Source organism: Anser anser, assembly GCF_964211835.1.
Source record: "Anser anser genome assembly, chromosome: 11".
Taxonomy (NCBI): Eukaryota; Metazoa; Chordata; class Aves; order Anseriformes; family Anatidae; genus Anser; species Anser anser.
In genome coordinates, this window is record NC_139732.1 from 15,653,626 (window position 1) to 15,671,260 (window position 17,635).

A 17,635-nucleotide genomic window follows, 5' to 3' on the forward strand; every position below is an offset into this window, starting at 1 on the left:
GAAGGGACAAATGGTACCAAATCATTCCTTTTCCTTTTTGCTCCCTCTTTTGAGTTTTTGGGTTCAAAGTACTGTCTTTTGTTCTTCAAGATGGCAAGAAAATACAGGGTTAGCATTGTAGAAGAGCACCATATCACCATCCTTGGATGTGGTATTGTAAAAAACACCATAAAGAAATTCAAATACTGATACATGTGAGCTAGTCTTATGCAACCGTATATTATTTACCAAAGAGATTTAAAGGAAAAAGGAAGATAGAAGTGTTCAGCATTATATGCTAAGAAAAGCAAATACCCACTGAATGGATTTTATGTAGGCTTTTATAGGAAAAACTGCAGATTCTCTGTAATGTGAACAAAACCATCAAGCACCAGTATTGCATTCAGATTCTGTGAAGGCTGAGATACCAGACTAGAGCAGAGAACAAGGCAGAGGTTATGTCAGTCAGTTCTAATGGTTAAATCAGTGGATGCCACAGGTTGCTTGGCAGGCATATGGTCGATTTCTACAAAGGGGAATCTTTACCAAAGTATAAGAAATTTAACTGAGGAAAAACATAAACAAAACTCAATTCATGGCACACTCAAAATGCTGTAACTAACAATTTTAACCTGACTTGTAAGTGAGAGGAAAAGTACAGATGAGACTGAGTTGTTATGTATTTGGAAATTCACTGGAACTGTGAAAGCCTCATTTCTCTCTGTCTAATAAGATAAAATTCACAGAGGTTAGAGATGTTTGAACTGGTGAATTGCCATGCAGGAACTTTCTTAATGGAGTTATAGTAACCTGGCCTCCAAAGCCTCATGCTCTTACAAACATGATGTATTTGTGCTTGCATGGAGAATGCCATTTTATACTGTACATTTACCCTCTTAGGCTTTCAGTCACCTTCATCTTGTCCACTTGCTTCTAAGACGGTAATTTGGGCTTCTAGTTCACACTATCTCTCTTGGGCTTAACACATACAGTCTTTAAAAGCTTTCTATTGACTCATAACTTTCATTTGCTTTCTATATATGCTCCCAGGACTGTCAGCAGTCATTTTAGTTTGTTTCTTATTTCAACTGTCAGGTAGACATTTCCTTTTAAAAAAAACTAGAAAGGTCCAGAGTTTGTAAGTATTCCATCATTTTTCCCATAAATGTACAAACGTATTTCGAAAGATTATGTTTGGTGACAGACTCTCTCATCTCTCTTTACCCTAACAGTTCCCTTTCCAGAAAAAACATAAGTACTACAAGAGCAATTTATTTAATTGCCATTATGGGAGACTTCAAAGGAAATTGGTTGGATTGAAATAGTGATATCACCCTGGCAACTTTTTGAAAAGAACGTTTTGGTACAAAATATGCTGAACATTAGGGTATATTTAATGTGAAAAGAAATGTGTAATTCCATCCTTTTGACTGAAGCTTTCAGTCTTTTTTTTTATGTATACGTGTATGTTAATTCTTTTTGTTGTTATTATTGGCCTCTATTTTTCTTCCATGAATATAAATTCTTTCATGTGTACTTGCCTAATATTATGGTCATTCCATCCAAAAATTACGCTGCTTTCAATCCAGCAATTCTACCAAGTGTCAGGTTGTTTTCCCGTTTCTTTTCCTCAAGCTCATTTTTAAGTCACACATCACTGGTCTCCATTAGAGAGAAAGCTATCTGTTACAGATCCAGAATCTAAAGCTTTACTTGACTGGCCATGTGTTTATTCACATACAAATACTTTCCTACTGTCCTGTTGTTAACAAGGACATTAATGATCTAAGAATGTTGATCTAAGCTGTAAATATATGCCACAAATCCTGATTATTGCTCTGTTAAGGTCAAGATTTGCGCTTGACATAAAAAAAAATAAATGGCAAGAGGTAGAGTATTTCATATTCAAGTAATGCACTTCCAGAATATATCTAATCTAGCTGATTCATAGCTTCAGCTATGAATAACACTAATCTAATTAAACAAATGCCCATTTTTGCCAATTTCCCATGATCAGCTTTCTGTGGAAAATCAGTTTCCGAAGCTAGTGTTTTTATGCAAGAACAGCTATAGGTTCAAGATATTTGAAGTTTGCCTCTTCTGCATTATCGCGTAGGCCCCAAGCATCGTTCTAACAGCAGGAAGCCACTGTTTCCCAGCTCTTGTTGTTAATGGTGTTTATCAGAAGAATAGCAATGAAGTGGTTTGTCACAATCACCTGTAATTACAGGTCAGAAATAGGCCAATCCGTACTCTCTGGGATGTGTTAGTGTTCCGTATGATCAGTTAGAAATATAAAATTGAACAGGTTTGACTTGGAACGAATTATGTTCATGTAAAATACACTGAATCTTTTGCTCTTTTTTTGCACATGTATCACTTGCGTGAAAAACAAATTTTAATTGCAAGCTGGCAAGCCTGTTTTTTTGCTTAGCATCTATTTATATGCTTAGCGTCTAACTGCAGCACCTCAGCACCTCATTGCCCTTTTTAAATTTTATTTTATTTTGTTTTATTTTTATCGTAATACTGGGAATTATGTTTTAGTCCTCATAGCTTTGGATCACATCACTTGGAACAGTGAATATACAAATGGCTCCTCTGATTTGTGCTCAGAGCAGATCACACCACACGGGGGCCAAAGGGAAGGTTATCTCTAATGAAGGCATTTTTTTGTTTGTGCGTGTGGTTTTTTTAAAGTGCAAAAGTTCTATGGTGACTACTTACAACAAGATGTCCCAGGAAATACTCATGAAAACATTGCTTGAATTATAATCTTGTGATTTAATGGATTTTAAATAATCAGTTAAATCTGCAGTTTTGATCCTGTCTGCTTTAGCCTCCCGTTAGGTACCTCAACAGTGATGGTGTCTTTTATTAGGGCTATTGACACTGCATTAGGAATGGGTTTGAGTATTCTGTTGTTATTGCCTCATGCTGTTGAGCCAAAATAGTCTCTTCACAGACAATATCTGCCTATGAAAAAATTAATTATTGATTCAATTGTTCATTCAAAATATCTCAAAGTGGCTTTTATGCTCTTTATGGAGGAAATTTGCACTCAACTTGAACAGTTAAGCAAGCAATCAGAAAGAACCTTGCATATGCATGGCTGAAGGATCTGAACTCATCCCTCTGCAGCTCCAAGAAAGCTGAGAAAAGGAGGGGAATTTGATTAGAAATTTAGCTCTCACCTTTCTTTCCCTGTCAAATGTATTTGAAAATGAAAGAGACTCTTGGTAATTCACTAAGTTGTCAAGTTTTATAAAGATAAGTGTTACAGAGAATCTAATTATGTGAGCCTCTCTAAATGAGAATCACAATGGTTGCTAGACTTAAACAAACTGCTGTCTTTTCAAGGTGGTTTGCATGTGCTTCTGAAGTGGCAATCTTCTATCAGAAACCTTCCTACTTGACGGAGATCAAATTGAAGGGGACCAGGGGATCGAGTAGTCTAGTAGAATTCTATTCAAAGTGGCAAAACATTTTGTAGAGGAAGGCTCTGTGCAGTGAAGAAATTGATTATAGATATAGCAGTGCATTCCCTGCTCAGATGTTTTGCAGAAGTAATTATTTCTATGATAAACTGGAATCACTTTTTTTGAAGAAAAATATTTTTAAAGTATTTTGGTGTTCTGGAGAGGAAAAAAAAAAAGAACTGTATGGGAAACTCCATTCTAAGGTACTTTATATATATGTAAATGTATTACACATGCTGTGCATGGGGTATGCAAAAACTATGCAATATCTGCATTGGGTAACTGCTTTCACTACATAGTAGGACTTCAACCAGAATAACCCAAAAGCTTTGGCACTATAAAATGTGTTGTAGAGAAAGACGTTCCATAGCTTTTGTGCTCTTTAGTGTTATGTATTTATGTTGGTTATATAAAGACCACGCAAGATGCTATAATTGTCTGGCATTTCAACAGCACTGCTGAAGCTGCCTCTAGAAATGAAGCTGTAAGTACAACACAGCAGATTCAGTTTAGATTTCTGATTGCGTGGAGGATGTTTGCCCTTCAGCAAGAGGTTGTAGATCAGAACAGAAATTGATCATTTGCTGGAATTCGTTCTGGCTTGGTTTGGTAGCTGAATAGGCCTGCCTGTAGTCATTAGTTTTTGCTAGGTTCTCAGTTATCATTCCTTAATCTTGACTTTGTCTCATTTTTGTCATAAACCAAAAAGACCCCCAGTCACAGCACAAGTGTTAGTTATAAATTCTTAGAGAAAAATATTCAGGGTTGTCTTAGCATCTGAGCACAGTATTAGTAGTTGGAAGTAAGTTGATTTTAGATGCCACTTACTTTCTCCTAGAGGTGTCATTTATAACCACTTACATAATAGAAAAATATATTAAAACTAGCATGGGCATAAGCTGTAGCTATATTGGGCTTTCAGTTTACAAGAAATTATAAGAATTCCAGTTTGTCTGAGATGCGCGAGAATGCAATTACTATTTAAAATAAACTCTACGAAGAGCTTAGTCATTACTTCAAATGACTCTATCAATCACCATGTTCTTTAATAAGACTACCTTTCTTATGCTAGTTGTTTTCCTGTAGAGTTTATGCTTAAAAACAGACAGCCTCTGTCACATTTATCTTAAGTGGATCTCCCTGGGGCAGCAAGTAAATGTAAAACTCTGTTTACAGCCATTTTTCATTTCCCAAGCCTTTTAATATCACTCTCTCAGGCTTATTTCTATGTCATTCACTTCATAATGTACTAAGTTGTCTTCCTACTTTCTACTGCTTTGTATGAGCAACACCAAATGGCAATTTCACTCTTCTTGAATGAGTACAAATTAAATCAAAGTCTGGTAAAAATACTTGCCTTCCACGATTGTTTCAGAGGTGAATACTGAAGGATATATCACAATATAAAGAGGTTATTTTTCTTCCTCTTTCTTTCAAAGTGACTTCTATTTTCAAAGAACCATCATTTTATGGTTCTTTGTCTATGGCTTCCTAACACTGAATCTCAAAGCTGCTACAGGAAAATATGGCTACATTTCAGAAACTATTCTTTGGAGCAGCTGGGGATTATTGGCTTTAAACATCTCAGTAATCCTATACACTGCTATAAAATATAATTTAAAATTGCAAAGGATTAGGATTTCTATGCACAAGATTCTACAGAACTCAGAATAGGATTCTACAAAGCTTACTATGCATTTTAGAAGGTAACTTTTATTGCTAAAGATGAAAATCACCTGTTCTGTTAAGATTTTATTTATATATTTAGTACATACAAATCTTACCATGACCTAGAGCCTTGCTATAGCAGGATATCCCTAGAAGTTTCATCTGTTTGCACACGATATATAAACTTAAATATATACACACGTTAATTCCGCAAAACTGCAACTTTGGGTTATAATCCTTTATAATTGCATCATGCTCCCATGCAACACAGTGGAATATGAAGAGTGTGTTGGGGGGGGGGGGGCGGGGGGTGTGGCTCTCATTTAGTGGAATAACTAGCAGAATTGTTTTCCCAAATATCTTTAAAGATTAAAAAAAATTCCTTTTATGGACTACTTTTGTCTCAAAAGCCTAATTATGTTTTGTGAGTGACACAAAAGACTTGATATCAATTTGCATTCAGATGAGGGTTATTTGCTGTTTGCTCCAGTGAGACCTGAAATATGCTTCACCAAGAAGAGAGATTTAGTGCCTCTGAAGGGCTCACAGGGAGTTAGTTGCTGGCGGTCTGTTTTAGAATTAAACATTGAGAAAAATGAGATTTACCGGTTACATATACAGCATGAAAATCTTTTCCTATATCAGAGATCAGAGCTCTTGTCATTTAAACAAAATGTTTTACATTAGACTACTGGATATTGTCCTTTAATGCTTGACTGCCAGTAGATAATTATATACATGACTAGTCTCATGGGATTTGTCATATTCATAAAGTCAGTTAGCTGGGTTTGGAGTCTTTTAGTTTTTCATTTTCCTATTTTGTATGTGATGAGTAAGGGCCACGATTCTGGCACTTCGAGAAGGAACTCTATGGGTATATGAATAGAGCTCTGTGTCCTGATGCTGCTGTGGGAGAAGGGGTTCACTGGAGGAAGTGAAAATCCATCTCCTGATGGGATGATTTCCTGACTGGAATAACATGCACAAAGCCCTTCACTACTGTAGTGCAGCTGAAAGTTTTTTTAAAAACAAAAAACAAACAACAACAAAAACAAACAAACAAACAAACAAAAACAATGAATATTGTCTTGTCCTTTCATTCAGCTCATTCCATTTAAAGTACACCTTGGGAATGATGAAATGATGAGGTGCCAGTGTTGTACCTTTTTCAGTTCTGTGCATCATATAGGTAGCTCTGGGAAGAAAAAACCAGGCATACTCTGGTTCCAGTGGGAAAATACAGTAATTCTAATTTTAATTCTAATCTTGTCCAGATTCAGGGTACCTAGAATCTCTGGCATTTTTCAGGACTGAAGGACTTGTTCTTGGAACTGTTTTTTCCATGTGTATCATGCAATCTGGATAGGCTGTATAGCAGATCTGATACTTTGTGAAACACTATTTCAAGTAAATAAAATGAGATGTGCCTTCTCTTCCACAAGAATTGTTTGCAATGAGTCTATCTAAGCTAAAAAACGTATTCAGAGATTGGTCTGATAATGCAGTGCAGTTTAAAAGCAAAAAGCAATTGATAGAACTAAGTCAAACGTGGAAGTTACTTTTAAAATAGAAAAAAAAAAAAAACATACAAAATACTAAGTATTTTATCTTGTTTCATAATCAAAAGGGACCAGGATATTTTTAAATGTTTAGATGCCATTTTCTTGAAATGAGTCAAGGAGGAAAACAAAGTTCTGTTAAGAGGGGAAAAATTGAATTGAAACCAAAGATTAAGTTATCAAGATATGTGAAACTTACTGATTAGGGCTGAGTAGCTTTCTGCAGCAAGAATTAGCTTCACTAAAAAAAATATTTTCATATTAATTATGTGAATTTCTCGAAAATACTTAGGCATCAGGTATTAGAATGCAGCATTTCTACAAGGTGATAAAAATACATGGCATGTCTAAATCCTGTATTCACGCTGCTACGCATACATTTACAAATGCACATCAGTATCAGACAGATGTACACTTGCACATAGAACTAGTCCACATCCCTCAGTTCATGTCTTTTAATAAAAACTCCCAAAGCAGTTAAATTCAGGATGTGCCCTAAAGATTAACCAGTATGGGCTCACTGGGACTTAACTGATTATTTGATCTGGAAATCTTTCCTACCTTCTTTCCATAGGAACTGTTCATTTTCATGACCCTGACTGTAGTATTCAAGGAAGAAATAATGAACCATTTAAGTTAAGCCACAGATCATGAGCCCCAAGCCTGTTCAGAATGGCCCTGACCCTAAAGGAGAGAAACGTCCAGGTTGGTTTTGCAACACCTGCCTGCATGGACGAGAGGTCCCTGAGGAGCTGGGGCACTGCCCAGCCTCAATGGGTCCCTCCCTGCCATGGGCTGTGGGGGCTCCTCCAGCTGTGGAGGTGCTGCATCCTTCTGCCCAGAGCTCGGGTGTTCTGACCTCCAGAGCTACCAGGATCCAATATTTATGCTGTCATTAAAAAACTATTCATTTTTTCATCTGACAATAAAATTATTGTAAAATAAATTGTTCATCTTTTCAGCTAATTCTAATTACAGCTAAAATCTCATTTGGACTGGTAGTTTGCTATATTTACTTGACACTCTTGCAAAACATTTCAGAATATAATCATCTGTTATTATATTGCTACACTGCGCTCTTGACTGCTTTCTGCCAAGTGTATTCCTGAGAACAATTGCTGTTTTAATGTATCATCCAGAAGTTGTAGCCTAGACAAATCAGAAAAAATTGTTTAGTCTATTATAATTTGGCATATGGTCATTTAATAGCACACAGGAAGTCAGCATGAATGTTTGGGATTATTTTTGCTATAAATATAATGAAAGAAATTTAAAATTGGCTAGACCATTTCCGTGACTGGTCTTGTCATTAAAATAATCATTGCTGGCTCTTTATTTTTGTCTGTTAGTCATCTATAAGCAGTCATTCAAATTTGTGTATGAAGTTTTGTCGAGCAGACTGACTTTTCAGATTAGCCTGTTAGAGCTGACACCACCTCTCTGCTGTGCCTCTGCATTTTGCAGTCTCAGTGCGAGGATGCAGAAGGGCAGTGGAGCTGATGCATGCTGGAGCCGCCAATACTCCGGCTCTACACTGTGCTGTAGTCTGTGGACATAATTTTAATATTTTTCAGGTTGCTGATGGATGAGTTCTTAATTAGTTGAATAATGTATTTTCACTAGGAATAGTGATGGATTGTATTTTCTAGTGGTAGCAGAACAGACTTTGCTTATGATAAAATTGAAATTTGTTAGCTTTGCATTTCCAAAAATAAGTAACAACTGTAACTAAAGAACATAGACCTATTATCCACATAGCTAGAAGTGCCCTGACAGCTTCTTCTCACAGCTATTTAGGGAGAAATACTGCATTTCCATGCAAACATTTTGACATCCCCCTATGCATGATGTTCTTCAGAGTGTGGACTAAATATTGTTTTAACAATTCTCAGTCTTACGTACGTCAACTGATAACTTACATGGGAGCATTTTGGAGTCCCTTTGCATTCATGTATGCCACTGTTGTGATTTAATCTTGTGTACTGCACGGTTTTTCCTTTACTCTGATAGAGCTGTTATTTGGTACCAAAATTGTGAATGTTTGTTTGTATGTGATTGAAATCTGTTAATGGAATTGCTGCTTTTGTGAAAAGGTGTTTCTTAGTTCAAGCCTGGTATCCATTCTTCCACTTAAGGAAGAGGGAAGCAAGACTGGATTTTTACAGATTTCTAAGGAAAACCTAGGATTTCAAAATTACAAGTTGTGTAATTCTAAGCAACAATGGAAAAAACATCAGGATGTTGCAATTTGGTCAAATGCCCACCCAGATTCTGTTTGCTGTAGTTGAGGAATAAAATCTGTGTGCAGAAATAACAACGATGTTGAGGATCTCTCTCAGATCATGACTTTAAAAAAAAGTCTAGAAACAGTCACAGCAAATGGTTGTGACAGTTCCCTGTATGTGTAATGTTGTGCAGTGTCTGAAAGTAAGTGCTACCCACAGAGAACGTGTGGACTCTGACCAGAGCAGCATTCCAGCTAGCTGCTGCAAGTGCCGGCCTCAGATCTGTATTCCATGCTTAGAGGATGATGAGGTATTTGTCCCTCAGCACCGTCCATGGGAGAAAAGGAAAAGCTTTATAAATTGCGTAGCTGTTTTTCTATATTTTCTGCCTGAAAAAAATGGGAAACTGTTAGCTTTCAGCAGCTGAGTTGTGTTAAAATATTTGAAAGGCCTTGAGTAGATTGTTTTGAAAAAGAAAAAAAAAAAAAGACTTGTTTTTTGTTAATAATACCACTTCATTCCTAATGCAGTTTATTTTAACTATAGCTAAAGAGCATCTTGTGCACCTTGCCTTTTAGTAAGAAAGTACCTTGCAGAAAGCCAAGCTGTAGCTGTTAGGAATTTAATTATTTCACAGACTTCAGTGGAACTTTATATTGCTTTATATTATTAACTTTTCTAATGACAATAGGAGTCATAGGGCTTACCACTGTGGCAGCCTCTATGTAAGGGAACAGAGAGAATGAACTGCAGGCAGGGAGAAGGAGAGGGGGGCACGCGGAGGCTGGGCAGACCTTCCAGCCTGCAGCTCTCACCTATCTAGCAGCAGATCACATACTTAAGAGCCATGTTGGTATTACTAGCATGGAGTCCTTTCACAATGTAACTCAAAATAGAAGTAATTACCATTTAAGAGCTATAGTGATTTATTTTTTTTGCCCAAACAGTGTTCATAGGATGAGATATAACCTGAAGACATGTAGCATTATTGCTCCCTCTCTATATATGTAGAGAGAATAAAAACAAAAGGTAGCAAGCAATTTTTGTATTAAATCCTCATTAGTAAATTAAGCATGGATGTGTGATTAATGTTTTGTTTCCAGCACTTCATACTTGAATAGCTGATAATGACCAGGGTATGTGTCAGCTTGGCTCTTCCATTATTATTAAGCATCTTTATAAAGTGTTTACTGATTTACATAACAGTATTGAGAAGTTTGGGAATAATGGTCATATTTGTTTACTTATTTTCATTGTTGAGATCATTATGGGATGTTAATGAAGAGTAATTATCAGAGAGTTTAATTTTCAAACACATCCAAAATCTAGTAATGTAAGCAGTTTACTTAACATTTTTTAGCAGCAGGTTATAAAATGCACAGCTGTCTAGGCATGCCTTTCTATTTCACTTCTGTTTGGAGCATGTAGACCCTGCTTAACAACCCCACTAGTAATTGCTGCACACAAATACCATGCTAGTATACTCGTCCAGCATAATTAGCTATACTGGACATGGCACTGAAGGCTATTTGGCTGAAAGGACACCCCCTAGCAAACTACTTCTGAAGCAGCAGTATTGTTGATTAACTGAATGCAACTTCGAAGCAGACTGAACTGGTCTTACTATGTAAATTATTTTTTTTTTTTAGTGATGTAACTTTATTATTTATAATTTAGTTACACCACTGAATTTCTGTAGACAGACTACCCAAAAGAGTTAACAGAGCCTGCTTGCTGTGGGGTCAAATTTTGCCTACCACAATGATGTAAACCCAGAGGTGTTTCTTAAACAAGACAGAAGAGCTCATTTTACATCTGTGGGATGAGTACAGAATTTGATGGATTGTATTTAAAAAGATCCTTGGGTTAATAGATAGTTAAATGGCAGGGAAGCTTGGTAAGTAAATACTGCATACTAGGGGTTTCAAATAGGATTTTTTTTTTCAGTTTTACATAGAAAAAAAATCAATGTCCTTTCCTTTTAGAACTTCTTATCATCAAAAGGTACTGCAATAATTAGTGTTGAAAGACTTATCATACTTAAGCCACTTCTAAAACAGGTTAAATAAAATTTTTCATGTCCTTTAAGTCCTACCTGATTTTTACCTCTCAACAAATTAGAGATATAAAAAGCTCTGAAAATACAGGCCTAATGCTCCACAGTTCACATGCAAATGTTGTATTAGAATAACTGAATTTTAAGAGCATTTTTCTGACCAAAATAAGAGATCGTTTTCTTTTTCATATCTCCCATGCTATTATGAGTCATCTGTAATGTGGCATCGTGTAACAGTAGTAAAAAATGAAATGGATACACCAAATGCTGTAATGAATAAATACGCTTAAGAAAAGCGAATGTAGAAATTCCTCACTTCGTGCCAGATTATGTTTATATTTAAATGTGGGACTTTCATTTAATTCACTATGCTGGAGTCATTATGGTGTTATAACTGAAGTTATTTCAGTTTTCAAAAAAAATTAAAAGCAGCTTTTTTGAGGAAATGAAAAACAAATATTTCCTTCCTTATTTATGAATTATTTATAAAACTCAATATCTCAATGTTCAGTGTGTGTTGTTACGTAACTGTGCAAAGGAATGTGGATGGGAAGACATGAGTGCCCAGGATTTGAGAAAGACTTCCCAAGACGAGTGGGCTGGTTATTAGTGAGGTGTTTATTTGTTGCCGGAGTTATAGGTAGTGATGTAGGTAGAAGCTTTTCCCTATATTCACATTTTCTGTGCTAAGAGTACCTTCTTATTTCTCATGAAAAATGATTCTGTTTTAAAGAAGATGGTAGAAATTTATACATATGCCTGTATGAATATAACGTTGAGTGTTTTATTAGTGTGTTGCAGAAGAATAAAACGAATTACACTGAAAAATGAAACAAAACACCCTAGGGACCTAGTAAAAATTAGGTGCTCTGTGAAGATTGAAGAATTGATGTTGGAAACCCAAGTGATAAGTCAAAGTGGCCTTTAAGATGGATCGTTAACTGATGGAGTTGTAGACCTTAGTTCAGGTTTCACTCTATTACACAATTGCTGCTTCAAATATTAATTCTGACCTAGTATTATAAAAAATACTAGAAAATAAGCATCAATGTAATTCTGGTAATTTATACCACAGGGAAAACAGGAGCAAATAGCCACATCAATTGCTGTATTATCAAAAGTATCTAAATATGTTTGTGTTAGTTTATGGCATTTATCATCACCAGAACACAGACAGAAACATTGGCAATCAGTGCTGCTTCTCAGCTTTGATGACTTGATCCTCAGAGGGAGTGGAAATGCTACTTCAAGGACCTAAGTCCAAAATTTAGGTCCTCAGAGTCCGGTCAGCCACTGCTCCTGCCTTGAAACCCCCAGGCATTTATTTTTGGGCATGAAAATCTGTTGGTCATTCCAAGGCCTTTTTGCAGGCATGTGTAGAAATATTCCAATCTTGATAAGCAAGTATCTTGGTATCTGTCTTATATCTAAACCTATGGCTTAACAGCTTATATCTAAGGCTTATATCTAAGCTTCTAAGAAGGCTTAGATATAAATTAGGTATTTCTACAGTCATCTCGCATCTTGGGCTAAGTCCATTTGGAAGGATCATGAGGGAATATAATTCAACTTCCAAATGAGTGCCCCCAACCAGCAAGTCAGGAGATTTTATAAGGTGGTAGTTACATGTACTAAAGCACCAACTATGCTTGTTACTTAGTATTTCGTAATCATTTTTATATTTTAATCTTGTTATCTCAAAACGTTCCAAGTTAGTTCTAATTATGTTTTGCTTGATAAAGAAATTATTGCACCTCAGAGACATAAAAGAATTGACATTTTTGTCCATTTTACTTTCTTTCAGGAATTAAGTTGGGAAGCTGCAGAGCATTAAAGTGATGCATTCAATGTGTGGTTGCAACCTATGTGCAGAACATTTTATCTGAAACTCTTAAGTGGCCCAAACTTTTTGACTTCCAAGGTGGAAGGGGTAGATTCTCGAATACTCCTGTGCCTACAAAATAACCAAAAATGAAGGAGGACAATTGTTTACATGCCGCTCTTATCTGCCTGGGCATGCTGTATTACAGCCATGCCATAACTACAGAAAAACTGAACCACACAAGGCCATCACTTCATGGTCACCATGAAAAAGGAAAAGAAGGACAAATTCTTCATCGTTCAAAAAGAGGCTGGGTGTGGAATCAGTTCTTTGTTATAGAAGAGTACACGGGACCAGATCCTGTACTAGTGGGAAGGGTAAGAATTTGTTTTTCATTCACTGATTAATATTCACTAATTAATATCATTATTTTGTGAGTTGTTCTTTTTCTTGCCATTGCTTTTCTGTTGCATTAGCTCTTTCTTCAGCAGCTACTTATTTACCTAAAATTAATCACGTTATTGTAGTTCAATTAAGGAGCTAATCAAAAACAACCTAAGTGAATACAAGTTTTTTTTGTTGACCTCAGCAGTGTTTGAATGAATGCATATAGTTGTCATTTAAGACCACAGCAATCACTTGAACAACAGCATGTCCCAAGAATATCTGGTATCATTCTCTTTAAAATGAGTAATTAAAAGTGTAATGTCTAACCCAGCAGCTCAGTAAAAGTGTACAGCTCAAAAATATCTCTTCATCCTTTCATTTTACAGTTATCAGTAAAATTAAGTATATGAGGGGTAGGTATATATATAGTAGAAGATATGTATCTGTGTGTACGTATGTATATACACACATCCTGGACTGGTCTTTTTTTCTGTTACTATCTAACAGTAACTGACTATATGTGTGTGTGTGTGTGTGTATATATATATATATTTAAAAAAAAAAAAGGCATATTTACCAGTTTATAATGAGTCAGCTGAACTGTGCTGACTTAATGCCAACACAAAGAGTGGAGAACTGGATCAATGACACCAAACACCATTCTGGGTATTCTTGTTTGCAAGATGGTTAGAAGCATACAATTTGTAGATGTAAACATAAAATCAATAAATCCATAATTTGGCTCAATATTCCCTTCATTCATCAAACTGAAGTGTACAATTGTGAAAGTAAGATAATTCAGTAAGGACTTGTTACTTTTTTTGTAACAAAGAGGTTGAAAGTAAAACCTAGTTGGCAATCAACGACTGGCTCATTTGTTACATCCCATCTGTCAATTAACTTTTTTTACACGGTAGAATTCTACATTTTGCAGAATCTGATTAGCATGAAAGGTACAAAACCTTTGTAAAAACTCTGTAAAGCTCTTTCTTCCAACTTCATTTAAATAAGGATCCTGTTATAACTAACTTCTCATGTATTTTCTTCCTTAAATCTCAAAGCTTGAGTCTCAGTTGCACTCTGTGTGTGGTAGCATGCAACTCTATGCAGGCAGTGTCTGAATGCAGGGCAGATGTTCATAGCATGGGCTTGTGTATGGATTATTGCCTAGTGTAAGACAAGATTTTAGAAAACTGTGAAATTATACTAATTTTATGGTTTTTTTTCTTTTTTCTTTTTTTTTTTTTGGTAAACACATACATGAAATTTATGCTATCTTGTTAAAGTATATCTGTTTCTCATTTTGTAGCTTCATTCAGATATTGATTCTGGAGACGGAAACATTAAATACATTCTCTCAGGTGAAGGAGCAGGAATCATTTTTGTTATTGATGACAAATCAGGGAACATCCATGCAACAAAGACACTGGACCGGGAGGAGAGAGCTCAGTACACTCTCACGGCACAAGCTGTAGACAGGAACACTAACAGACCTTTGGAACCACCCTCTGAATTCATTGTCAAAGTTCAAGATATAAATGACAACCCGCCTGAGTTCCTTCATGAAAACTACCATGCCAATGTGCCAGAGAGATCAAATGTAGGTGAGTACTCATAAATGTACTTCAGTCCCTGTTTTTTGAGGATGTTGCATTGTCAGTACTTCTTGGCTTAATCTAATTCTTCTAGAATTTTGGGAGGTAAATTTTCTTCAAGCTCAGTCTGTGACTCAGTCAATTTATCTAATTTGCTGACCAAATCAAAGCTTGTTGAGCTACTGTCATGGTTGAGGTGTCTCTAGATTGCTCCTAGAACACATCTGTTTCTTCCTAGGCAGGAGTATGAGGCTCCCCTAGAATTTATGGAGTGTGAATCCTCTGGGGTAAACATCAAGATCATTCCTTTGGCTGAGCTGTGTAGTAAAGCTAAAGAGCTATTGCCACACTATTTATTCCATTTTTATCTCTTGTTTGAGCGTGTGTATATCACAGAGATTTCTACAGGAATGATTTCTCTGACACTTTTTGAGGAAAATGTAAAAAGAAAACTGTTGTTTGGCTGTCCAATGACAGAAGGAATATAGTGCTATAAACTGTTGAGGAAAAAAAAAGCACAATGATACAGAGTGACTGCTGACTTTTATACATTCAGTGTTTAGAACATTAATCCACATCACAGTTGGTGACAAATCTTTGTGGATTTTATAAGTTTATTCTGTCATGTATAAATTGCTAAGTGAATTTTTTCATTTACCAAACCTGGAAAAAAAAAGATGTAGCCACACTGAAAGTATCTCTGCTTGGTTCTTACAGACACATTTGCTTTTGTTTGTATTTCCTCTGTCTTTGCTTTCCATCTTTAGGTACATCCGTTATTCAGGTAACGGCTTCAGATGCTGATGATCCTACATATGGGAACAGTGCCAAACTGGTTTACAGTATTCTTGAAGGTCAGCCGTACTTCTCGGTGGAAGCTCAAACAGGTATTATTGACCAGTTTATTTGAGTAGGACCTCATAACTGGAATCCATTAAAATGAAGAATTAAATATACTGACCAAGGCAGTACATGTGCTGATGTGTTTGAGCAAAGCTTCCTTGTTCTCTCTTGATGCTAGCTAAGCTGCTTAGCAGGTTGTTCCCCTGGCATTCAGTAGAGCTTCTTGGTACACTACACTAGAAAGATGTCTCTATCTTTTGTGGTATGATATGGTATGATAGAAATAACAGTTTCTGTGCTGAACTGTAATTCTCTGGGGCAGCTCTGTGCTCAACTATTCTAAATATTTGGGCTAGTTTACTTTCATAGTGTCATGCACAGCATAGAGGAAAGAGAATCTGGAACATTATTGCAAATATTTCTGCATTTTAATACATGTTAAAAAAACTGTCCTGTTTTTCATGACGTGAACATGTGAAAATTCGTATGTGACATATTTTCTTTGTATTTATAGGAATTATCCGAACTGCCCTTCCAAATATGGACAGAGAAGCTAAGGAAGAGTATCATGTTGTAATACAGGCAAAAGATATGGGAGGACACATGGGAGGCCTCTCAGGGACAACCAAAGTGACAATTACACTTACAGATGTCAATGACAACCCACCAAAGTTCCCACAAAGTAAGTAACACAGTTCTTAATCACATATATTACTAATACCCGTATTTGCATAATATCAGACATATTCAAAACTTCAAAAAGCAGTAACTGATGGATTATCACAGCACACGTAGGAATAGACAAATATTATTTGCACATTTTTGCTAATAACATATAGAACTTCAGTATCTGGGTGATTTACTTTGTGTTGCAATGAGCCATTTTTTAAGGTTAAAATTGGATTTCAAAGATTCCTAACTCAATACTTAATTTTTAACACTACTGGACCATGTTATATTAGAAATATACCTGTGATGTGATCAGGGAGACATAGTGTGGACTTCCTTGTTAATGGAGAAAGAAGTCTCATTTTCCGGGACAGTTCAAGCAAATCTGTACTAGAAGACGTACCTCCCCTGCAGCAGTTCTAGGCTAAGCTGGTTTACTGCCTTTCTCATTTTCGTAATTATAGTGTGGATGTAAAAGACTTTTAAAAATCAAAGTGCGTTTACTTCTCTGCTCAGACAATGAGAATATTAAGTAATCTTTGTGGGGAAATAGGAGGAGGTTAAAACAAAATTCCTACATGTTTTATATAGGAACAGATTCTTTTGTTGTGGGAGAGATCCAGTAAATAGTATTCTCATAGTGTGTGTGCAGCAGAAAGCAGTAAAGGTTACCCATGTTTGAGAGAAGTCTCCAAGTGGCCTCACCTCAAGCCTTTCAGTAATCCATTTTGTTTATCGATGAAGATTGACAAAGGAAAGGAGATCTACTTTATGTTCTTACAGCTGTATTTCTCAGGGTCCAAGAGTCTTGCTTTTTGGACCCTTGACAGAAGTGTTGTACAGCCTATTAACAGCTCCTGATTATGCCCTTTCAGGTCTTTGACAGACCCTCGAGTGAGCATCATTTTTTATTTTCACATAGCCTTTCATTTTCAGTGTTGATGCTTCATGTTTTACTTCTCTAAACACTCTCAGGGAACGATGTATGTCAGTAAGGATAAAAGTTAAGACTGGATACTCCTTATGCTTTATATTTATCATGGCAATAAAACCAAATTTGGTACAATTACATGTTCAAATTGATGGTTGACGTATATTGCTGGTGGTCAAATAAAGTCTATTTCAATACCTGTGCTATTTATTTTTCATGTACAAAATTAGTCAGGGATGACATTAACAGATTCAGTCTTCACAGTTGGGTGGAAGTATATTAATGGACCCACACAGCTGTCCTACATCTCATCTCTGCATGGGATTGTTTTGGAGCGCAGCATATGCACCATCCTACCCCACCCTGCTTCCCCTCTGAGCATCCGTACAACAGTGATACATCCTGGATGTGAACATGGCTCT

General features: G+C 36.2%; 2 protein-coding genes across 18 annotated transcripts in view; one reads left to right on the forward strand and one right to left on the reverse strand.

Annotated features, from left to right (window-relative positions):
* The window catches only part of CDH11 (cadherin 11), a 464,785-nt gene that overhangs the window by 431,384 nt on the left and 15,766 nt on the right, over nt 1-17,635 (forward strand). For all 17 annotated transcript variants that reach the window (XM_083794688.1, XM_083794697.1, XM_083794684.1 and 14 more), the window contains 4 exons: nt 12,771-13,165; nt 14,485-14,779; nt 15,538-15,657; nt 16,128-16,295. In XM_083794688.1, the coding sequence (XP_083650814.1) occupies nt 12,938-13,165; nt 14,485-14,779; nt 15,538-15,657; nt 16,128-16,295 (811 nt within the window). In that variant the 5' untranslated portion in view covers nt 12,771-12,937. The remainder of the gene's footprint in view (nt 1-12,770; nt 13,166-14,484; nt 14,780-15,537; nt 15,658-16,127; nt 16,296-17,635) is intronic.
* Nucleotides 1-17,635, reverse strand: part of LOC310879844 (uncharacterized protein) — a 796,982-nt gene that overhangs the window by 14,043 nt on the left and 765,304 nt on the right. The window lies entirely within an intron of this gene.